Raw genomic sequence first — 24,614 nt, 5'->3', positions numbered from 1 at the left:
ATTTTATCCTGTTCATGATGAGGCTGCTTTACTCAGCCCAGAGCTCATTGAACTGGGGTTGGCCTGGAGGTCGGGGAAAGGAAATGTTTCTAAATAAATGTTTGTGCATGTATGTGTATATGAGGAAACGCCCTATGCATATAATGCTTAAAAATAAATGCTCTACCTTAATGCTTCGAAGGGAAAGGAGTGAGGAAAGCTTGCTTGCCCAACCAGGCACTCACCCTATCCCCCACCCTGAACAATTTCAAAGTTATTTCCTCGACTTCCCTCCGCTGATATGTCGTCGCCTTCTCCACATACTCTGCTCGCTCGCTCTCCCCCCCCCCCACATGCAGCTGCAAAGAAGAGAAAAGCCACGGGGGCAACCCTGCTGCAACAGTGGCAAGCAGCCTCGCTCTGCTGCGGCCATTTTAAACATTTGGGGGGGCGGCGGCGGCGGCGGGAGGGATAGAGGTGTTGCGTTTTGCTTTTGCAAATGACGAACTACACCTTCTTTCTGTGTGCGTGTGTTTTAAGGGCTGGCCTCCTCCTCGGGAAAGGAGGGAGCGGAAAATAAATAAATAAATAGAAAGCGAGCGAGAGAGGTGGTGTGTTGAGCGGTGCATGTCGTCTTCGGGAGGCTGGCTTTCGCTCTGAGGGAAGGCATTGACCACAGCAGCAGCAGCAGCAGTAGCAACACGGGAGGGGCGGCTCGACCCGGTCGCTGCCGTCCATTCTTTCTCGCCGCCCCCGCCTTCGGGTGCCAGGCAGCGGAGAAGAAAGGGCAGCCGGCGTGGCTGCCGCCTTTCTCTCTCGCGGGGGCAAGCTTCGCTGACGCCGGACACACCATAAGGGGAGGCAGCGGGAGAGAGAATTAGAGAGGAAAAGGGGCCGCCGCCGCTTCTGGTCTACCGGCGTCTGTCTGTCTCTCTCCCCCACCGCCCGCCATTGCAATAGGCGGTTGGCCGGTGAGGGGCATTGGAAGTCCCTTTCTCTCCTCCCCCCTCCGGCATCCAGTCGCCGAGCGTGCGCCGAGTGGGCCTCAGCCGCGGCGGAAGAGGCAGGCCGAAGCGGGAGGAACGAGGCCTAGTGCCGTGGCTGCGCCTCTGAGGCACCGGCGCCTGGGCACGAGAGGCAGCAGCTGCTCCCCGGGGGCGCGATGGTGTGAGGAAAGGGCTGGCCGAGCGAAGATGGCCGGCGGTGCTGGAGTCGGGGGCGGCGGTGTCGGGGGCGGAGGAGGAGTGGGCCGCAGCAGCGTCGGGGGCTCCAGACACAGCCTCTTCCTGGAGGGTGAGTTGGGTTTGTTGTTTTATTATGGCAAGCGCCGGGAAGGGGGGAAGCCCACCCAGGGTGGGCAGCCTAAGGACACCGCTTGCTTCCGAGTAGACGTGGAAAAAGAGAGGCTGGAGGTTCAGAAGGGGGTCGGCAGGTTTCCTCCCGCCCCGTTTGGGTGTGTGTGTGGCCGGGGGCGGCGGGATATTTCCCATGCAGTTTCGAGGGCTTTCAAAGGGGAGCGTGTGTGTGTGTGTGGCGATGGGTGACTGGCAAAGGTGAATGTTTAGGGAGAAGCTCAAGCGGGTTTTACTTTTTTGTGTATGGCTGTTCGCCGTGGTCAGTTGCTAAGGGCAGTGGCCTGTTTTTCATCCTTCCACCTCATCTCCTTTTCTCCTCCCCCCCCCCACCCGCTTCTTCGTATTTTCTATTTTAAAGGAAATTAGAAATGTCATATTGAATATACTGGGAAGGAAGAACAGGTGGGTTGGTGGGAATCCTAACGTGGGAATATTGCCATGTAAGGTTTCTCTTTTTCTTTTCTTTCTCTCTCTCTGTTTTCATACCTGCTTCACTTGGAAAGGTAAGAGAACGACTTACCACATATATAGCATGATCCTATACGTATTGGTTGGGCCCACTGTGTTACTTCTAGCAAAGTGTAGATAGGGTTTTTAGACTTAACTAGTCCTATTTGTAAAAAGGTAGCTTTTGCTGCACTAAATGTATGAAGTACAGCAAAAAGTTTGCCAAGTACTCATATAATTTGTTCTAATATTGTTCTGTTTCTCTTTAGGGTACAGAGAGTTTAATGAATTGTGCAAGCATGATAGCTTTGCATCCTGTTTCCCCACAGTGATAATGCAACATGCTGTTTTCTAAAAAATACTTTATCTGGGAGATAGATTTCAAAGAATAGTTCCTCTCCTGTTATGCCTATTTTTAAATGGTAGTATGCATTTATACATCACATAATTAGAGAAATAATATATGTGATAATCCTGTCAAACATATTATTTTTAGTGTTTTGTTCCATAAATCAAATAGTACTGATGCTTCAAATTGAGAGATGGAGAATTATGAGTACAGGTTCATATGCTTTCTTTCATATTGATCTGTTAAGGGAAACACTAATTTATTATAATGTACAAAGAGCAAAATCAATGGCTAGAAAGTAATGTGAAGAATCTCTCCGATACAGTTCTTTGGATGGGTGATGTAGCAGTGCAGTGTCAGAAAATGACACTGCACAATTGATGCAAGCTGAAAGAAAAGGTTTAAGCTTGATCCACAAATGCAACTATCTACACTAGTGGGTGCTCAATATAGAAATGAATTTTACATGCATAGGAGCCTTTATTCATGTTGCTACTCACAAGAATGGTTGCATGTGTGAATTGAGTCTACTGCTGCCTGTTAAGAGTTGTGTGTTCCAAGTGAATGAAGGCTGCTTACATTTAATATTGCCAATATCTGCAGAAGCTGATTTATTATCAGGACAAAGAAACTGACTAGTTTCTGCTACCCTGCCACAGTAAGTTGCAGTACTGCTGTTTACACATTTGCAATCCCATTTAATAGGTCAGGCTTGCACTCTTGCAACTGTGAATCAAGCTTAAACCTCTTTTAGCCAGCATCTGTAGTCTCTGCAAATTGGTTTGCTTGGTCACACCGGCCTGCTGCTTAAATTGGCAAGATGATGAGGGTGTTGTTGTGATTCTCAAAGAGTAATCCAGTTTGCTATTCCAGGCCGTATTCTTATGGGGGCATTGTATTGCAGAGTCTTGGTAGGTGTTGTGAGGAATATTGTGGGGGCAGTGATTTTCTCCTCAGTGAGATATTTCCTTTCCACATGAAAATCTGAAAGCGGACATATGTTGACCCTGTTTAGATGTAATGTTCTCCATCTGATCACTATGGTCCATCTTATCAGGCTAAGACTGAGTGTTGTGGCAGGAGTCTTTCCTCCCTTTGGTCACATTCCTTAATCCAAAACTTTCTGGGGTTTGTTAAACCACACTATTCCCTTATATCTAAATCAGGAAACAGAGGTTGAAGTGATGACTATAATTCTGGCTTGCTAACCAGAATCAAGCCATGACTTGCAGTTCTTTGAGAAAGGTTCATTGGACTAATATTTTTAAAGTCTTGACTGGGTCAGTAACAAGGATACTGAGTGCCAAGAACAGTTCAGAGTATGCCAGCATGGAACATATGCAGAGAAAGCCAGCTGTTGCAGATGTGCCCCTATTGGTGATGGTGGTTAAGAACTATGACAACAAAAACAACAGTCTGGAATGTATTATAGGTGATTACTATTTAGATTACAAATTTATTTTATTAGTAATCTCATATATATGGGGTATGCAGGCTTCTAGGTATTGCATTTATACACTATATTTCATTCAGTTCCAGTTAAATGAAATAGTGATTATTTTCAGTCGTGTGCTGAAGGTAGCTAAACAGAATCAAAGCATAAAATAATTACCTTAAATAAACACAAAATAGAAAAGCAAGGCCTGTCCCTTGCTACTAAAATTTGACTATGTCAGGTGGCCACAGCAGGAGTTGCAAATGAAGGAAGTGCTTGGTCTGGTAGTTAGTGTTTTCTTTCACAAGAAAGGGCATGTTGGTATTCTTAAACCCGATTAACAGTATTTTAAACTTCTACATCTATATAGTTTCTAGGAGATGGCATAGGTCTCAACTTGCACAGTTTTTCAGGCTATGAATACATTTTAGACTTAATTGAGCAGCGCACACAATCATGTTATGGGAACATAGTTGCATGAACAAATTTTGACTATGATATGCGATGGTCCCTATCAAAGTGGCTGGGCCATCCAGTGTCAAGAACGTTAGGCATGTTTAATCCCTTCTTGCTATTGTTTGCAATGAATGGTGTTCATTTCCAATAGGAATGAACAAAAATGAGGATTTGGGGCATCAGGATTTTGTCATAATTTTTTTTGTATAGAATAACTAAATAGAGTAAATGTATTTCTATATAATTCCCACAGCAAGCAAGCAATGACTTCTAGTGAGAATGAAACCATTTCTGTAGCAATTTCCTATCTTTTACTTTACTGAGCTGCTCCTGTTTATTTATTAATGTTTGCATTCTTTAATAACTTCTGTTGATTTCAAAAATTCAGTAGCTTTAAAGCATCACTGCACTTCTGAGTGTGTAAGGAACTTTTGATCATGGGGCACAGGATTCTGGGAAACCCTACATGTAATCAATTTATAAAGCCAAGTTCCAAATGTTCTTTGGTACTTTAGTATGCCCAAGAAACGAAACATAGGATGGGGCTATGTAGATTGAAGCAGGTTCGCTTCTTTGTAGTCAGCATCACCAGGAGCAGGGAGCTTGTTTAGGAGTCCACTCTCATGATCTCTGAAAGCATCCCTTTTACTTCCTCTCAGAAACGTGAGCCAGTGTGGTGTAGTGGTTAAGAGCGGTAGATTCGTAATCTGGGGAACTAGGTTCGCATCTCCGCTCCTCCACATGCAGCTGCTGGGTGACCTTGGGCTAGTCACTCTTCTCTGAAGTCTCTCAGCCCCATTCACCTCACAGTGTTTGTTGTGGGGGAGGAAGGGAAAGGAGAATGTTAGCCGCTTTGAGACTCCTTCGGGAAGTGATAAAGCGGGATATCAAATCCAAACTCTTCTTCTCTTCTTCTTCTTCATTCTTATCAGGAAAACTAAAAGGCTACATTTGGTTTGTGGTTTGGGGGCAGGGGAAGATGCCCAGTACTCCTCTATGTAAGTTTTAAAAAGGCTGCCTGGATTTGACCAAAGGCTCTGCTAGGCCCACACCCTAATCTCTGCAGTGGCTAACCAAATTCCTATGGCAAGGCCGCAACTAGAACATAGTCTTCCTCTGCTCATGATCCCCATCAGTGTGTTCAGAAGCATGCTGCCTCTGATACTAGAGATAATACAGCGCTATCATGACTAGTAACCATTGGTAGTCTTATTCTCCTGACTTTGGATGGCCTTGTACTTCTGACAGTGTCACTGGTCATGAATAATTTCCGTTCTGAGGGCAGTTCAGGTGAAGGAACTATTTCCCTCTTATTCCCCTGCCTTTGCCACCAACCTAACAATATCTGAAACATATTTTCTGAGCTAGGTAAGTGGACGTGTGCTTTCCTCTTTAGCGCCTGGAGAGAATGCTCACTGTGGGTAAACACAGGGCATGACTACATTTTGAAAAGCTAGTCTGCCGTAGGTAACAAACTTAATGATGGATGAGATCATACTTCATAATATGTAAAAGGAAAGATTTTTTGTTGGTAGGATGAGTGGATCTTATATCTAAAAGAAAATGCAGTGTGTGTTTCACATCCCCCACCCCCATTTTTTATTCTCTGTGCTTGGTAATGTCTTCCCTAGCAACCATTTCACATTTTGGAAAACTGCCTCCCACTTTGAAAACCATGGCTTTATTAGCATTCTCTGCAGTTTGTTGTACAGCAGTATTAATACATTTTGGACCAAAAACTGTTTATAGACAGACTTCCAAGGAGGCGAACAATTTCTAATATTTTCCCCTTAGATATATTTATTTCAGACTTACATGAATAAAAAAATTCCATTAGCACTTGCTCTGGTTTCAGTTTTGCCGCTCCTGCAGATTTTTTATCCCAGCTAGGACACTGAATGGCAAAGAAATGAAATGGGCTCACTGTGGGGCAGGGTAGCTAAGAAAAAAACACATCTGACAGTGTTCTCTCCACCCTCTGTGTTGTTTAGTAATAAGGACATCAGCAGTTAGAGAACAAGGTGGAAGCCGGTTTCTAATTTACATAAGATGATGTACTGAAGCATGACTAGGAGTTAAATATGACAGAGTGACCTCCCCCTCCAATTCTAAGCAGTTTTCTGCAAAGTCTCTCTTCTCAGTAGTGAAATCTTCTGCTTTAGGATACTGTGTGTTCTAGTACTGTATACTCAGGGTCAGCTTACCAGCTTACCTCCCTGCTTCTGTCCCGTGTTTCTGCATTGGCTCATCATTTAATCTCATGTTTCTACTTCCTGCAGTTTTATTAGTTATTAGTTATATTAGGTCTTTTTATTTTGAGCCACTGGCCCTAGTTCAAATTTCTTCTAGCCACCTGCTACTTTTATGCTTTGTGAAGCTTTTTCAGAGCTCCCGTTTTTGCCTCCCTTCTGATTCTCTCACCCAGTGGTGGGTAGCCTGTGGCCTTGCATCATATGTCATGTGCTCACTGGGATGCTGTGTACCCATTGTTGCTCAATGAGCCACCTCTCTGAGAACCACTTCCTCTTCCGCATAAAGTGTATGCTTGGGAAAGGTGTTTACAGATGGGGAGGGGGGATTTGAATCAGCTTATATTTGACGATGAATCTTATCTAATTTGCGCTTTCTGAAATAATAAGCAAACAAAAACACAGCCATTGTTTTAAATGTGCACTTCTCTGAATTTGGCAGTGCAGTTCGCCAGCCAAGCAATATGTACCAAAATCCATTAATTAGGGCAGTAAAGTGTTCATATAAATGCCTATATTAGTTAAAATAACATGATGCATTAAATTAAGGGAAATGCTTCGAGAATTTGTACATTAGGCAAAATTGCATACAAAATATGTATATGTTTAGTGGTATCTCCGTTTAAGAATGATTCGGTTTACAAACTCCTCAAAACCGGAAATAGTGAGAACGGAATCTGAATGGTGGAAGGGCACCAACGGCGGGAGGCCTCATTAGGGAAAGTGCGCCTTGGTATAAGAATAGATTAAGTTCGTAAACCAAGGTACCATTGTATTAGGAAAAACACACATTAAAATGCTCTTAAATTTTCATGAGGCTCTTTCTCCAGAAAAATCTGGATCTGATCTGGAGAGCTGAGTTTAAGACGGTAAAAATGAGAAACCGATTGAAATTGACATATTTGCCTATCCATAGTAGTGTTTCAGAACAGGAACAATGCAGTTCTGCAGCACTATAAACTGCTCACTTTTGGATCTGGCCCCACATGACACCTGTACACCCAACGGATTACCCTTGAGGGAATTCAGCCACTTTCCTTCATGATTCTCTTTTTTTCTGAAACCATCTTTCCTCTGAGCTTTCTGTGTGTTAGTTTTTGTTTATCACATACCTCTACACTGACCTGTGCTTTCTCCTGTATTCAGTTTAAATTACAGACTGACTCAATACTGCTTCTTCATAGAAGCTGGAATGTGAATTACAGTACTTTATTTACTGAGTAAGCATTCTGAATCCTCACATTTAATTCAAATAATGATCATCGGATGATTTACCTGCATAAGTGCAATGCAATACAATACAATACAGAGTACATTTAGTTCTCAGCAGTAATTGAGGAACATGATGCTAATTCATATTCTAAAACAGTGGCATTTTCTCTCTCTGCATTACTAAAGTGGTATGCATGCTAAGGTGGTGTACATTCAGTTATTATATAGAACAGTGAGAGCTTCCTCTTCATTACTATTACCATGGCAGTAGTCCTGAACCAGCAGTTGTCGTTTTGATATATGTATGCACTAATGTGGATTGAAGAGTCTCAGTTGAGTGGTGAAAGTGAATAGCCCAGATGGAAACCAGTTACTATTCTAATAATGTTCCCTCCTAAGGATAAAATAAAGTACTGAAGAAGGGCACTGATTATTAAAACTAAGAAAATGTTATTGAAACAATGTGATTTGACACTGCGGAAGGAGGTATCCTTTTGTTATTATTTTTCTCTTGAAATGGAATCATAAGTGGATATGTATATGTCTTTTGCTTACTAAACATTTCTTTTAACTATTAAGCAACAGCTGTGTGTGCATCTGTTGCAGTAGTTGTTGGGAGCCAGTTTTTTTCCTTTCAGATACTGTTTAAAGTGCTACAGAAACCTGAGATCTGGTTGATCAGAGACCACAACAGGATAGAAAAATGATTATGTATATTATGGGTAATAATAGCTATGCAAGAGTGCTTCAGAATCTTGTAAAATTATCATATGTATGCAGCCTAATTTGCCATAGTTGCAGTGAGCAACTTTATTAAGCTAAAAGTACAAATTGTACAAAATACTTGGAGACTCTTTGATTCGTATGAGTCCCCAGGAAAAAGACATGTTTGAGGAAATGTTGGATATTGCTGTTGTATAGATTTTTAAGAATACTTCATGAATGAATCTAATTGGGCGTGAGATTGAATTTTATCTGTAGTGAGTCATATGAATTTAATTTCAAAATCTGAAATAGCACTGTAATGTACTTGAAACACTGCTTTTTTGGTAAATTGCAAGAATTATAAGATATATTAATTAACCCTGATATTGTAAAAGACAGCGGCATTGCAGATAGAAATATGTAGAGTGAATATTCTTTTGGAAGGTTTTCTGGATGCCGCATATAGTCCCAACTAGTGTGGAGTGCCCAGTGCTGCCCATAAATTTTTAGAAACCAAAAATATATTGTGATTTTTAAATGGATAGTATAATTTGTGAGTTTGGACCCATTGTGCCCCAAACTGGGTGAAATTACACCAAAGTCACATTTTTGTCCACCATTTTGATTCAAAATGGTGCCCGACAGAGACTTCTATCCCCATCTCGAGAATCTTCATGTTGAATTTGGTGAGAATATTTTGAGAGGCAATCAAACCTATGCTCACAAACAGACAAAGTCACACCAAAGTGATGTTTTGGTCAACCATTTTGATTCAAAATGGTGGCCAGCATCCAAATGGGGATAAAGGCCGCCTTATCCTGAGTTCAACCTTATACTGAGTTTGGCAACAGTATCTCAAGAGGCATCTGAACACATAGACAACAAGCAGACAAACCATTTAGCAAAATACATACAATGGTACCTTGGGGTTACAAACACTTCAGGTTACAGACTCCGCTAACCCGGAAGTAGTACCTTGGGTTAAGAACCTCAGCATGAGAACAGAAATCTCACGGTGGTGGTGCGGCGGCAGCGGGAGGCCCCATTAGCTAAAGTGGTACCTCAGGTTCAGAATGGTTTCATGTTAAGAACGGACTTCTGGAACGAATTAAGTTCATAACCAGAGGTACCACTGTAGTAGAGATAGAGAGCATTGTTCAGTGACACTGAAATGGAAGAATCCCAGTACCTTTTGGAACCTCCATTGTTTAGCAGTGTAGTCTTGGCAGTTGTACCACCCCAGTTTTTAAGGGGAAAAATGATATCCCCTCCACAGAAAAGTCTGTAAATACCACATTAGAGTTTTCAGGCATTCTGTGCAGTGCTGTGAGTTCTGTGATTATCATTTGGAAGCAGATGTGGATCAGCCTTGTAGACCCATTACGTTCTAGCAGTTATTTTGTCATTAAATCTGCTACAATAAAACGTTCCACTGTTCACCAAAATAAACCTTAAGGTTTTTATTGAAATAATACTGTTAAACATAACTTGCTTTTTAAAAATCCTCTCATGACAGTAACGGAATTCAGAATGTAACTAAACATTATTTCTAATCATCAACATTATGTTTCCAACTTTGGTTTACATCAAGAATGAAGGACCTCAGGCCCTGGGGTGACATGGGACCCTCCAAGCTTCTCTATTTAGCCCTCAAGACTTTCCCAGGTTTTGCACCTCCCTAGCCCTGTTCTGCACCCTCCTTAAGTGGTTGTTTCAAATGTTCCAAGGCTGATAAATAGAAAAGTAAAATAGTGTTTAAAGTATTGTCTTGTGATCTGTCAGCTAAATACAGTGGTACCTCGCAAGACGAATGCCTCGGAAGACGGAAAACTCGCAAGACGAAAGAGTTTTTCGTTTTCTGAGTTGCTTCGCAAGACGGATTTCCCTATGGGCTTGCTTCGCAAGACGAAAACGTCTTGCGCCTTTTTTTAAAACCGCCAATGCATTCCTATGGGAAACTGTCAATACACAGTGGTGCTTCGCAAGACAAAAAAATTCACAAGACAAAAAAACTCACAGAACGAATTAATTTCGTCTTGCGAGGCACCACTGTAGTGGAATTGTTAGCTGTAATTTTTCCTTTCTTAGTATGTTTTGCTTGGAACGTGAACTGATTTTAACTTATTTTTGTTTCAGCTTTGGATACATCACAGTCCAAGCGAGATGGAGGTTTCAAAAATACCTGGGGCTTTAATTGTTCAGACGAAAGTGAAGGAGATGCAGAAAAGGAGTAAGGATACCTTAATCTAGGGCTACAGAAAGTAAAATGTGGAATGTTACAGTAATTAGAAAACTGAGCACCCCTTCATTTCTAATTCTCTAAAGTGGAAGTGTTATAGTGTCACTAATTCATACCCACAAGAGGGTCACATTCATGTAAGGTTTTTCTCAGGCTAGTTATTGCCTAACGATGTTACGGATTATTCCAGAAGCAAGTAGTAGGTGTCTTATTTTTTAATTTTTAATAACTAGAATCTCAGGGAATTAGTGCAGTTATGGAGCCTACCTAGCTCAGGTTAAAACAACCGAGTCAGGAACTTTTGAAATGTTTTAAATAGCAAAAGAATTCAATATTTTTTTGGCACTTCTTTTAGAATAAAAACACTTGACGGTCATATAGAAACTTCATTACATGCATGCTGTTATGTGTCTCTTGAGATGGCTTTCCACCCTACCCTGTCCTATTTACCTAAACTGAAGACTACTGTCTTGCAAATTTCTTAGTTTTGAGTCTTACAAAAATCCTGACTTGGAAAGTTTATAGACAACAAATTCTTCCATTCATGTATCTCCTACAACACTATATATTTATGGGAGTATATCATTTTTTGAATTTTACTGATTGGGGATGAGTGGTAGACTGACATTCAGCCTCCTTGCTTAATAGACTGGTGGAGAAGAGTTATGGAACAACTACTGGTAAGCAAGCTAATTATTTATGTTAACAATATAATTCGATTTGGTCTCATGAACGTTTAAAAATACTAATACAATACCAGGGTGAAAAAGTGACAAGTGAAACATAACAACAGATAGCTGGATCCCTCGCAAAGGATAGGCGATTCTTTTTCTCTCACAAATCTCAAAGTCAGGTGTGTTCTATACCATATGACACTTTCCTCAGATAATCCTGTAAATAGGAAGACATCTATACTTATGAAGTTTGGCATTTGTGTGTACAGGCCAATGTACACAATGACTTCCTGATGTGTGCATATGGTAACATATGCTGTACATCTCAAGTGATTGCGTACACATTTTTCTTATATTAGGATTATTCCTTAAAAAAAAAAAAAAAGGTCATGTTTGAAGCAGTCGTGACATCCCCTTCTAATATACCACAGTTGGTACTCATTTTGGGTGCTTCAGTTCCAGAATAATAGTACTTATTTGTGCACTGTGCTGCTAATTAACAAAAAGAATTTTGTGTTTTTATTTTCAGTAACTTTCTCGCAGACTTCTTATGTTTGTGTTTGCTCTTGCCCAGGTTCTAGTGCTTCATTTCCACCATCCTTTTATTACTGCAATTATTTAGAAAAGAAAGGAACCTAAATCATAGCATAGATGCAGAGAATTGTTTAGTATCAAAGTTTAGGAACAGTGGATGCTCTAGGCCCAAGTGGTTGTATCAACTGGATGTTGAAACCCAGTTTCTGTTGAGATAACGATGGAACCTTTTCCCAAGAATGCAAGAACTGACTTAGTAGGATGAGATCAGCATGTTTTTGCACCCCCCCCCAAAAAAAAGTCCGCTAAAAACTGAGCATGCTGTAGCCATGGAAGGTTGAGTGTCAGATAAAATAAAAGGGGTAGGGAGTGGAATGGCAGAATCCTGGACAGGAGCACTCTTACTGGGATACAAGGATGCATTTTTCTGCAGTTTCCACTTGTATTAATTATATTCTTCCCTTATAAATGCAATGGATGTACTAACTCTGGGAGGAATACTATTTTTTCTAGGTACCTAGTATGGTGCCAAGAAGATTTACTGTATATTCCAAAAACAGAAGCACAACCTTCAGTGTGAAATACTTTGATCTACACACAAATGGTTAACAGCTACACATTTATTGATGAGAATCATATTTAGATTTACTGCTAAATTGTACTACCTCTTTACAAGCAAATGTTCTGGTTACAAAATTAGTTTCAGGTCTAGATCTCAAATTCTGTGTTTGCTTAGAACAATGTCCATAAAATCCATACAAAAGTGGTACTGTGAAGCCATATGCTAAAGCAATTCTACATATTACCAGGTTTGTAATACTATTACTGACATTGTATTTCCCCCTGTCTTTTGTATACACTTTATTTTGAGGCAAACTAGCACCAAAATATTTTAGAGGAAAGTGTAAACCACGTGATTGTTTAACAGATTGAGAAAACATTACTTAGACCTTTTTGCAGTAGTTGTTGAAACCCTGTTTGCTATTATTGAATTACAATATACATATTTTGTTTCCTGTTCTTTGCCTGTTAAGTGAAGCCAGTCTGCTGACTGTGGATGAGAGTGATGGAAGCTGCAGTCCCACTGGTGGGAAAAAAGTGAGTATTTATCAAATATAATGTACATGAAAATGCATATTTTATATTTTATATTTCACGTTTCATATTTTATGTGTCACTTTTAAAAAAAAGAAGTTCTAATATGAGGAGGTGACTGCTACAAACTCATGCAGTGTGTATGCCGCTAAAAAAAGAGCACACACATGCTTTCTTAAACTTTTATCAGCAACTTACTATATGGCCTTGAAGCTTTGGAGCTTTGGCAAAGTGAACTTTTCGCTTCTTGTGGTGTGTGTGTAAAAACAATAAACAATCATGATTGTTTTCCTGTAAAGCAACACAGTAAATGGTAAATCACTACATTCTCTCATATTTAAAGTTTGCAACATAATTCATCTGACAACCAGTTTCATTTGTATTATTATCACAGGTGACAAATGTTTGTGTGGGAGTTCTGTTCCTGGCCCCCAAATGTGTTGGCAGAGTGTGCATGACCCCATCCCCATCTCCTGTTCTTTCTTCTTCCAGGTCCAAAAAGACTCTTGTGTTGGCTGTAGGTGTTTGGAGGATTGAGAATATCTTAGTATTACATTTAATAAAAATGTAAAATGTCTCCATCTGAGAGCTGCTGCTTTGTAGATTAAGCTTTTGCTAATTGTTTCAGGTGCTGCGATTTCACTCCGGAACTATTGGTGCCAGAGGTGATTCTATGAGAACATATGCTAGACGAAGCAAAATTGAACCTGGTGCTTTAAGAGTAACCCCAATTGGACTCAACATGTTGGGAAGCAGCAAGAAATTGAGGTATAGTGATTCCTAATATACTAAAAATTATTTAGTAAATGGCTTGTTTCTGGGGGAAATAGTGATTGTGAGAATTCTGCTTGTGAAAGGACCTTAAGTTTGTTACATTTGCACCTTTGGAAAATAGATTAGATGCTCTATTTGTAATATCCAAGTGTTGTTATTGACTAAGACCTGGGATCTTGACTATGATGGACTATGATGCTCTATGGAGAAGAAGGATTGCACCCACTAGTTGCAAATAACTCATCATTTCTTGCTGCAGCTGGCTAATCAAAAGTGTCAGTGTAACTATGATTAGGTAGCATAGTGGAAGTGCTGATTCAGGTATCACTTAGAAAGTGAAGTAATGGAGGAATTTCTCTAAGCAGACTTATAATTCTTTCCATGCTGTGAATTTTAACTTTTTTTTCTTACCTGTTTTTTCTGTTTGCAGTGAAAATGTTCAAAATATTCCTTGTTCTGCAGCAGTAGTACAAGCTAGACGCTGTCACCATGCTCATGCACAAACATCTTTAGTAAAAACAGCAGCACAAAGGTAAGACTTAAAGGACATACTTAATTTCTCTCATGAAAAAAACAGCTTTGTACGCTGTGGGTCTTTCTTTAAATATCTGCTTAGAACTGAGTAGTGTTGGGGGGGGGGCGGACCATGCACACCTCTGTGGGGAAAGAGTTCCACAACTTGGAACCACCATAGAAAAGGCCTTGTCTATAGCGCCAATGAACCAAATTGTCCTTACAGGTGGGCACATGAGTAGTGCCTCTGAGGCAGGTCTCAGTGCCCAGGCAAGTTCATATAGGTGAAGATGGTCCTTCAAATAATTATCCCAAATAATTTAGGGCTTTAAAACCAAAACCAGCGTTTTGATTTGGGCTCAGAAGCTGGTAACCAGTGCAGCTGGTACAGAATCAGTGCCATACTCTGTTAATCTTGCTCCCACTTACAGGGCAGCAGTATTCTTCACCAGTTGAAGCTTCCAAACAGTCTTCAAAGGTGCCCTTGTTGATTGCATTACAGTAGTCTCACCTAAGGCATGGCTTTGAGGCAGGGCCTGATATCTCTGACTAAGATTATAGCTGGCATATCAACTGAAGTTGAGGAAAGACCCTCCTAGTCAAATATCCCACCTGTGCTTCCACAGTGAGTGTTGAGGACAGGAGAAGCCCCACTGGTAGTATAATTGTGCTGATTCCTCCTTCCACTTTGGCTGGTTTTCTAACCCAGAGCTTCATCTTGTTTTTCCCTTATGCAAATCCAAGAGTATACGAACAGCTAAAGGCTCACATTAAATGCGCACAACAAAAACAGGTTGGGTGTAGACTTGTGAAACACTACTTGATGGGAAAAAGGATCTATCAGAAAATATTACAGACCTTACAAAAATGTAGAAACTTTGGAAAAGGGTAGTGCTGCCATAGTGGGTTCATCATGTGCTGAAACAGCACAAAAGTCACTTTGATTATCTGAGATTTTAAATTGTATGTATTTCAACCAGTCTAAGAGGTTCTAGAATATTTTGTTCCTTATCTGGCTAGGGGCTAAGATAGAGTAAGTGAATTAGGGTCTTTTCTAGACCAAGTAAGTGGTATGTAGTATAACTGCATGGCGCCCAATGAGTTGTACTTCTAAGGCAGCCACAATGAAGCTTTACTGGGGAATAAAGACACATGTCTGTCATCTTTTACTTACTTCTGTCCTACTTGTATTATTTATGGGTCAACTCATACATGGAACTCTCTGCTGTTAAAGCTTTGAGTGTTCACCAGCTTACAGTATTTAGACTCATTCCACAACCCAGAAGAAGAGATATTTTGAGCACTGTAGGTCCACCGAGCACAGTCTGCCTACTATGTCTGTGGTGTAGGCTTTTCATCTATACCTTTCCTTACCCTGATTGAATCACAAATTTGGACATTGTTTTATAATATGCCAGGTCCTGAACTTGTTAACCACACTTGAGCCTTAATCTAAAGTCTGATCTGTATACCACCCTGTGAACCTCAGATCTGGGGCGGGGGGGGGGGGGGAAGCGGGGCAGGCAGCAGTGGCATGGAAATTTGATAAATAAAATAAAAATGTTTCTTAGTTAAAGTATGGTTGATTGTGCAATCTTCCTACTTCACCATGGGTTTTAGTAGTGCATTTCTTAAGGAATCAAGGTTTGGACTTTGAGGGAAATAGTTTTGATTTTTGCTTCCCTAGATGAGGTTTTTTGGTGAGACAGAAGCTCCCAAATTTTATGTGGAGGATGGAGATGAAGTAATAGAATATTCCCTCCTCTTCTTATATATATTTTTAGAAACTAAAATAAAGTTAACAGCCCTCATGTACCCCCACCCCTGCCACAATTCCATGCTTATGCCATGTAAATAATGCAGTCAGACATTAAGTTTGTAAATATTTAAATTTTAAGTAACTACTCTCTATCTTAACAGATTTTCCCAAAGTGAGCCATGGGTAGCTGGTGGTGAGGGGACAACACTGTCATTTGCACCACAGTATTCTGTTCGTATACCAAGGGGAAATTGTTACTGTATCCTACCAAAATACAGTTGAATGGTGTAAGATCCCCAAACATCTTAGGCAACGATAGTCCACCAGTTACTTAGTTTCACCTGTGTACTATAACAAGTTCTCCCAGGCAACTTGGGATACGTCCATGACTTATTTGCCATATGCATAGTGCTTACCATCAAAACATTCAATATGTTTTCCCATGGCTTGTTCTTTACTTAGGATTGGAGTCTAACTTGGTCATGCTTAGAATAGACTCGCTGAAATCTATGACTTGTTAGTTATGACTAACTTAAATTACATTGGTTTAAATAGATCTATTCTAGGCATGACCAAGCCTGGATTCAACCCACAGAAAAGCAGAGTGAAACATTCAGAGTGAAACTTTTCTTTTCCAAATGATATATTCCTGATAAGAATTTCAGTAAGATTAACAAAACTTATCTTCTCTTGAAATTAAGACGGAATCCCCAAATTTGCATCATATATTGCTTTTGTGTCTTGAGGTTTGGTTACATATGCAGCTCGAATGCCATATTTAGAAAGGTTTTTAAAAGTTTTTTATGAAGAGGCAAAGGGATAAATTTTTTTAAACAGCAACTTTGTCAAATGTGAATACATCTTTGCCAGACATTTTGGAATAGAAGTGTTACTTTGTTCAGATTTTTAAAATGCTAAATACCTGGCTTAGAAACAAGGTATGTAGAGGTTAAGGGAAAGGAAACTGACAGAGTACGGTGCAAGTCTTTGAAAAAGGATGCAGGTGTAGAAAGCAGGGGCTGAAAAGATGAGACAAGATGGGAACTAAACAAAATCAAGATGGTAAAGCCTGGTAATAAGATGGGGATGTTGAGGCTCAAATGGGCCTACTCCATTGTGCCTAATTATTTAAACCTTAATTATTTAAACCTATTTTTACCAAACTTTTCTACAAACCCAACCATGGACATTCATTTACATGCTTTCTTCATATTATATAAACACAATAGATTGGTTGTTCCCCTTTCTCTTTCCTTTCCCCACTTTTTAAAAACACTAAGGAATTATTTAGACCTGGAAGAAGGCAGATTCATGTGAGACCTGAATAGGAAGTTTAGAGACATTTGCTTGAATGTGATCTGGTGCATGACACCATATGGCCTAGATGCTGCTGCATCATAAAATCTCCTTTGTATGTGTTCCCACTATTTAGTGGACATCTCGCTAGGATCATCTTAATAGTTTGGCCTTTAAATTCTTAGCAAAAGGGACTCAATGGTTATACAATAGTGTTAATGAATGTTTGTTATACGGTTATTTAAATAACCTTACAGAACTATAATATGCTGACACAGTACATTCAGTTATATTCTGACATATATTCTATAGAACATTATGCCAGTAACTGTTGACAGACCTGGAATGATACGGTATTAAGCAGCTAAAAAGTGTGATTTTTTTGGCAAATTTAGATGCTAAGTGCTACTTACAACAAAGAGTTCAAATTTAAATTGAATATTGGATATCCAGATACAGATTTCTTTTTTCAAATCTACTGATGTTCTACAAATTAAGGGCTTTGTATCTTATTATATTTTTCTCTTTCATATTTTAAGCAATCTGGATCGAAAGGAAAGGTAAGCTCAATGGTGACATGAGCATGGTAATAAAAATGTGGTGGAAATAATGAAGTTGTGTCTCATAGCTAAATCCACACTAGCAAGCTTAATGGTCAACACTGATGGAAAAACTATTTTGCTAGAATAACAATTGGTGTGTTACCACTCATTTAGCTGTAATGATTTTTTGTTTTGTTTAAATTGGTGTGTTTTCTTGACTAAATACCTGTGATACATGTATGCGTACATCTTTGTGTACTACATATGTCCATCTATGTAGCACAGGCATTAAGGCAGCAACCTAAGCTCCACTTAACTGGAAGTAAGCACTATTGAATTAAATAGGACTTTGTGAAGACTTTGTTAGGATTGCACTGTTAGTCAAGAAAACAGTGTTCTGTGATATGCTAATTTAAACAGAAATACCAGATCTTGCTTGCTGGTTGTGGTGGGTGGAGAAGGAGAAATGTGTCTCTATTGAGATTGGACAGAGGAGGACATTGGCCAGGGCAAACATGCAGGAGGTTTGGAGCAAGAGAAGGTATGGCTTCAGAAGGAAGGTAAGGGAACTTGGGACATCTTACATCCTTGTGATCTAGCTCCAAGCCCACACCCATACTTTAGATTATTATTATTGGGGCTACCAGAATGGCATTATTGCTGGTAAATGCAAAACTGACTGCCAATAAAAAAATCTGCCTTCCATACGTTATAGAAGTGGCAGCTAACCAGAGCTGCATTAGACTTGGCTGACTGATTCAGAGTGCTCTGTTTTGTCCTATATCATCCTGGACTGCTACTCTATCCAGCACTTGACTTGTGCAGATCATCAGGGTGGGTATGGAAAGGTTGCGGTCACTTTTTAGGTATATATTTTTGTCTTTTACAATCATTCGGTGTTGATTTTTAAAGCCAGAAACTGCATGGGTCCCACTACGTAAGGGACAGTGTCTTGCCATGCCACTCTTCATGTCAGTTAATATCAACAAGGGGAGTCCTTGCTCTAGATCTCCTGATGGGAGATAGGCCATTCTGTGAGACCATGAGCTGGGCCTATTTTGTAGTTGTTGAGGCAGTTCTCTTTCTACTATGGGAATTTCACATTCACAGATGTTTCAATCTTGATTGGATTTAGAAAGAAGAAGCATTTTAGTATGTGAGCAGAAGTGCCTTGGTTGGTGTGGTGGAGCCTTTACACTAGCATCCTAGAGGTGGGGGTGAGATAGTGTGTTGGTGCAAGAAACCATTGGAGCCATTCTGCAAGTTGTTTCTTTACATAATTTATGTAAGTGTGTGTGTAGTTGGATTATAAGCAGAACTGATTTGCAACATGGTGTTTTCTGCTTTAGATTTATTTAAAGCAGTATATGAAACAAATATACTCAATATTACTCTGTTACACAAAAGTACATGTTTGATTTGCTTTTTCACTTATGTAGGAAGGGAGTATAGTGGATTAAAATAGCATTTTTCCTTTATAAATTTTCAATAGTCAGAGTTATTTCTGTCAGGAAAAGTGCAGTTTTGATTTTTATTCTGAGGATATTTATCTTATACATTTTATAAGAAGGACAGAACATTACTGCAACTTCCGTATACATGGGAACTTCTTTCTTTTATACATGTGGATATGTGTTAAAAATGAGAGGGCAGTTTAAAAAAACAGATAAAAAAGGAGAAAGAAAGGAAAAGTGAATAAAAAATGAGTAGAAAATGAGTAATAATGTAGTGGTATTGTTGAAATGGAGGCTTGTATATGTAGTTAAAAAGAGTATTGGTGAGGGTCCCTGCGTCAAGGCTAAGACAGCAGTCCCTGGAGGTGGCCTCTGATGGTTCAGGCCTCCTTTGTGGGTGCCACCATTACAATTCTTCATAAAATAAAATATTTTATTTATTTATTTAATAATAAAAAATAAAAATGCTAGTCTTAGGATCCTTGTTGTGCCCGTCTCTGGCAGCCAGCAGCACCCACATGCCAGCGAGTGAAGGTCTGCGCCCTGCCTTGGCTTTCCTGAGTGAACCCTGGCATGCAATTCCCAGTTGGGAATTTCTGCACCAACTGCCAGGGAGGTCAATTCGGGGCTGGGGCTGGGCCAGGCCGCGCGCACTTCCTTATGACCTCCCTGTCTCTCCTGGTCCCCTCCTACCTTTCTCCCTTGGCGGTTGCTATGGCAGCGATGGCAATCGGTGGGTGCTTGGCTGGGGGGGCGTGGGCCGCTCTGCTTTGTTTTTAGTTCAGCTCTGGAGCCTGCGAGCCCTGGAGCTCCACTGAGTTGTTGCTGGGGCACTCTTGGTCCCAATGGGGTTGAGATTGTCAGGGGAGTCTCGGGGGCTCCGTGTGGCCTCTTTGGTTTCTGTGGTGAGTACCCTGACTCTCCTTGGATCATGGTGGCACCAGTGGCTGTATTGGCAGCACAGGGACCAGTCAGGCAGTGCAGCTGGTGCTGCTTAGGAGCTCTGCGGGGCCGTGGCGCTTGCCATCTTGCCTCGCTGGAAGTTCTCACATGTGAATATGTTTTGATGTGGTTTGTCTGACACACTAAGCTACACCTTGACTTAGAGAGAAAGCACAAATGTGCTTAGATAAGCCAATGTATGGCATAGCATGTGGGCCAAACCAGGACTAATGGTCAAGCTTTATCCTTGTTAACCACAAGCTGAGATTTGTTCTCAGCTAAACCACACTAAGCTGCTGTCCATTTTATTAGAACTAAAATTGTTCTATGTACCTCCCTGAGTTTTGTTCAGGCAGAGGGAATCTTCAAATCATTGTTTTTTCCTAGTACTTGGGTTTGTTTAGCAGGGGTTTCATTGTGATTGCTCATGAAAGATTACTAATACTAAAGTGGTAATTTATGTGACTTGTTAAAGGAATTAAAACAACTTTATTTGAGAATTTATTCTAACCACCCCTGCTGGTATTAAGCTGAATGAATTTATCCTGTGGCCAGAAATAGCAATATGTGCACTATGGACATGATGTCATATGTCTTGTACAATACTTCTTTAGATGTTGGACAGTTATTAAATATGAGGAAATTTCAAGCAGGAATTCTGTTAAATCACTTAAGTCGCTTGAGGTAGAAACTGCAATAGAGCCAGCTATATAAACATGTCTATCTTGCAAATAAAAATATATGAAGTATTTAAGGCTGTGTCAGACACACAGACACAAGAGAAAACAGGCACATTTTATGCATTGTATTGAGTGAAAACATCCAGAAGCTTGATAAAACAGCATATAACTTTCTGCATCCATAATAGATCAGTTGCATATTGGCCACTTCCCACAGTGGGCCTGCAACCTGTTCTCACTTTACATATACTATCGCAACATACCATGTGTAGAGAGAATAAATAAACAAAACACACACACCAAGTGGGTTTTCCTTACTTCCTGGGCTCTGGGAAGGTTGCGGGAGACCCTTACCAGCCTCTGGTAAGTAAGCATTTGGAAAATTAACAAGTATTTGGAAAATAAAAAATATGCTGCACATAATCAAATTTTAGCTGGGCTTATATCAAGACAGCAGTAGTTGTAACAATATAAAAAAGTTCCCTCCAGTAGCACTGTAGAGGCCTCTAAGGTGCAGCTGGAAGGAAGTTTTTAATTTTATTTCGACTAGGGCAGACCAACACGGCTACCTACCTGTAACTAGTAGTAGTTGTAGTCTTTCTGCTAAACTTTTAGTTTGCAGTGCTGTGTGATGGATACTTTTGCAATCAGAAAAGTAGTGTGTATATGGTTACTGCATTTTTTTTAAAGATAGTTTGTTAAAAATGCTGCAAAACTTATCTTTTCTCATTTATCCTGACTATTCATTTGTTTGCATTGGAATTGTGTTTGAATATGTACATTTATTGTTTTAGAACATGGCAAGCGTCAATATTCTAAATTAAGATTTCTGCAGTGTTAAATCTTTTGTTTTTGTTCCATTTAAATAAGCCACATATTTTCTGAATACAGCTTCTAATTATTTCCCCCCAGAAAAGAATATCCTCCTAACATCCAGAAGATAGAAAATGACTATGATAGTTTGCCTCGGCTTCAGGAGATGCGTAAGTTTTTTACTTTGTTTTTACATCCATTAAATGTCTATCAAATAGGTGTACATTATATATGGATTAAGTGCATTAACGAATGTCTGAGTAGAAGCACTCTTGATAAAATGTATTAGAATGGCGCATGTTGGCTGCTCTGTCAGTAGCTGAAATGTGTTAGTTGAGCTGACTGGAGTATGTTTTGGTTTCATCAGTATGCATTAAATGTGCCTGTGATCAGTGGTAGACGTCATGGGAGTGAATAAACTTAAGCTTCATCCAGGTAACACACAGTTGATCAAAGTGGGTAGATTAAGTAGGCTAAATCTGCCTGTTATAGATGAGATCAAATTATCCTATACTGCATAGACCAGAGTTTGGACCTGGATTTGTTACTGGATTTCCAAGTGGCAGCTGTGGCCTGCAGTGCTTTTTCTTGGCTTTGTTTCGTATGTTGGCAATACATGCTGCAAGATTACACATAGCTGGCCATTGTCATTTGTGCATTGGTTGCCTACAGATTAACCTACTGAAGGAGTTTCCAAGCTGAGTTTCATTCTGGTGGTGTGCAGTATATCTGTAGAAATGAATTAAAAATCATACAGCATCAAGCACAGTGCTTACAATGGCTACAACAGGCAGAAAAAACTTGTTCTCTCTCACGCACTTTGGGTGAGCAGTAGTTGCTTTCAAGAAGTACCACCTCAGACCTTCCATTTAAACATGGAGATAGGCAGTTAGAAACTTTTTCTGCTGTTTTTGGAGTGATATAAAGGAGTAAATTAGAGTTACATTGTTCTTCAGCTGAGGACATTGGGAAGTTGTTGTTAATGATTTCACTCTCCCCTTTCAGAAAGTGTGATGGAGAACAGAGAAGAGTCTGACTCAGAGTCAGATTCAGGAATTACGAGGAAGGTACAACTGAAACGTCACTGCACTTTGTATCAGTCCGGTTTGCTTCCATCTCCTGCTACCAAAAAATGTGCAACTCACCTAGAGGTGGGTTATATGGTGAAATACCCTTAAATTCTGTTAAATTGCTGTTTATTTTGAAAATGTGATCAAAATAAATACAGCTACTTATTCTCTCCCCCCCCCCCCCTTTAATCCCTAGGGCTTGGAACAGAATACTTACTCCACCGTTTGCCTATGCGTAGGAAAACCAAATGAAAGTCAGATCAAATGCCAAATGTGTGGAAATTTTTGTAATGGGGGCTTGCAAAGGCAGTCCATGCAAAGTGTTCAATTAAATGATTCTTTGGGACCTTTAGCACGAGAACCAATACATGAGAATTCAACAGGGCAAAAATCTTTAAACACAGGACTAAATGCAAAGAAATTTTATGGATCTTCTCCTGGGGCAGTTTCAGTTGATTTCACAGCGAGGCGTAACATCGGCTCTACTATGTTGCGGCTGAATGGAAAAGTCGGTTCTAAAATTACAGGAAACTTAAGGCAGAAGAATACAACTGCATCTGATCTAAATGATCCAAGTAAGTTTTGTATCATAGAACAAATAATGATGGTTGTGTGTTTGTTGTTAAGTTTTTGAAAAAAAATGTATACATATAAAAAAGCAATTTCAAACATTACAATACAGAGTTCTTTTGAACCCTTGGACTTCCTAATAATGCTGGTTATACATTAATTTGTAAAAAGTCCCTCTCTTGGTAGGGATAATTCTGAGAAAACAAAATGCAAGATGTTGCTTATTGGTTTTGGTGCAAGCAAAGTAGTTCTGGACTTGCCACTGCTTTGATGGAGATATGAGGAATGCTGCCTTGTGTTCCATGGAAGGAAAGAGGGGTATAAATGTAATTAATACTGAGTAGAGAAGGTAGGGAGCACTTGTTGTTGTTGTTTAGTCGTGTCTGACTCTTCGTGACCCCATGGACCAGAGCACGCCAGGCACTCCTGTCTTCCACTGCCTCCCGCAGTTTGGTCAAACTCATGTTTGTATCTTCAAGAACACTGTCCAACCATCTTGTCCTCTGTCGTCCCCTTCTCCTTGTGCCCTCCATCTTTCCCAACCTCAGGGTCTTTTCCAGGGAGTCTTCTCTTCTCATGAGGTGGCCAAAGTATTGGAGCCTCAGCTTCAGGATCTGTCCTTCCAGTGAGCACTCAGGGCTGATTTCCTTAAGAATGGATAGATTTGATCTTCTTGTAGTCCATGGGACTCTCAAGAGTCTCCTCCAGCACCATAATTCAAAAGGGAGGATTATCACCCTGTAAAACTAGGCTTCTTTAGCTCTGTCTTAAACCCTTTGTTACCTGAAAGGGCTGTGGAGTAATAATGGTCTTAGTAGCCTAGATCTTAAAAGGTCACCACCTACAGTTACAAGTATTTTGAACTTGAGACAAATGCTTTTCCTTTCAGTTGTCCTATCCAGTGATGACGAAGAGGAGGAGGAGATTGGCAGCACTAACAGAATTGAGAGCATATCGCCACGTCCAGCAGATTCAGCCTGCTCTTCTCCAGCACCTTCCACAGGAAAGGTGGAGGCAGCCTTGAAGGAAAACACTTGTGAACTAGAACAAAGGTTATCTAGTATTACAGCAGACACAGAACCTGCAGTCATATTACCAAGAAAATCAAGAATGAAAGACCAGGTAGTCCATCCATATGTAGTTTGAAATGATTGTGTAAGCGCATTTACAATATTGATAGATAAATGGGAACATATGGTAGTTAATACATGCAAATATTCTGCAGTATTCTTATGGGAAAATAATCTACTCTTGAGCGAAACGAAACATGACGTTATAGTTTTCATCTCTCTCTCTATACTGGATTGTCTTAACATCTTCAAATGCTATTTAACAAATCTGGACCACAATCTGGAAATGTGTGTGGCTAATAGTATAAATCCACCAAGGCGTTTGAAAACATCGGATCCCACAGACTGTGTGACAAGCTGCTTTTGAAACTTGGAAGATTTAGAAGCAGGTTGAGTAGAGAA

The 24,614-nt window shown here is 40.1% G+C and overlaps 1 protein-coding gene across 3 annotated transcripts in view; it reads left to right on the top strand.

Annotated features, from left to right (window-relative positions):
- The first annotated feature begins 445 nt into the window (after positions 1-445).
- Positions 446-24,614, top strand: part of SENP6 (SUMO specific peptidase 6) — a 46,450-nt gene continuing 22,281 nt past the window's right edge. Inside the window, exons 1-11 of one of the 3 annotated variants that reach the window (XM_083431149.1) lie at positions 446-775; positions 845-1,272; positions 10,324-10,417; positions 12,669-12,732; positions 13,358-13,497; positions 13,934-14,035; positions 17,611-17,631; positions 21,602-21,672; positions 22,508-22,653; positions 22,769-23,147; positions 24,032-24,264. In XM_083431149.1, the coding sequence (XP_083287275.1) occupies positions 1,173-1,272; positions 10,324-10,417; positions 12,669-12,732; positions 13,358-13,497; positions 13,934-14,035; positions 17,611-17,631; positions 21,602-21,672; positions 22,508-22,653; positions 22,769-23,147; positions 24,032-24,264 (1,350 nt within the window). In that variant the 5' untranslated portion in view covers positions 446-775; positions 845-1,172. Of the gene's footprint in view, positions 1,273-10,323; positions 10,418-12,668; positions 12,733-13,357; positions 13,498-13,933; positions 14,036-17,610; positions 17,632-21,601; positions 21,673-22,507; positions 22,654-22,768; positions 23,148-24,031; positions 24,265-24,614 lie in introns of all 3 variants that reach the window. The other 2 variants (XM_083431148.1, XM_083431150.1) reach the window with 2 other exon arrangements.

The sequence above is a fragment of the Podarcis tiliguerta genome, assembly GCF_965153285.1.
Source record: "Podarcis tiliguerta genome assembly, chromosome: 3".
In the NCBI taxonomy this organism is placed as follows: Eukaryota; Metazoa; Chordata; class Lepidosauria; order Squamata; family Lacertidae; genus Podarcis; species Podarcis tiliguerta.
Note: the sequence above shows the minus strand (reverse complement) of the source record. Positions and strands in the feature narration are given on the sequence as shown.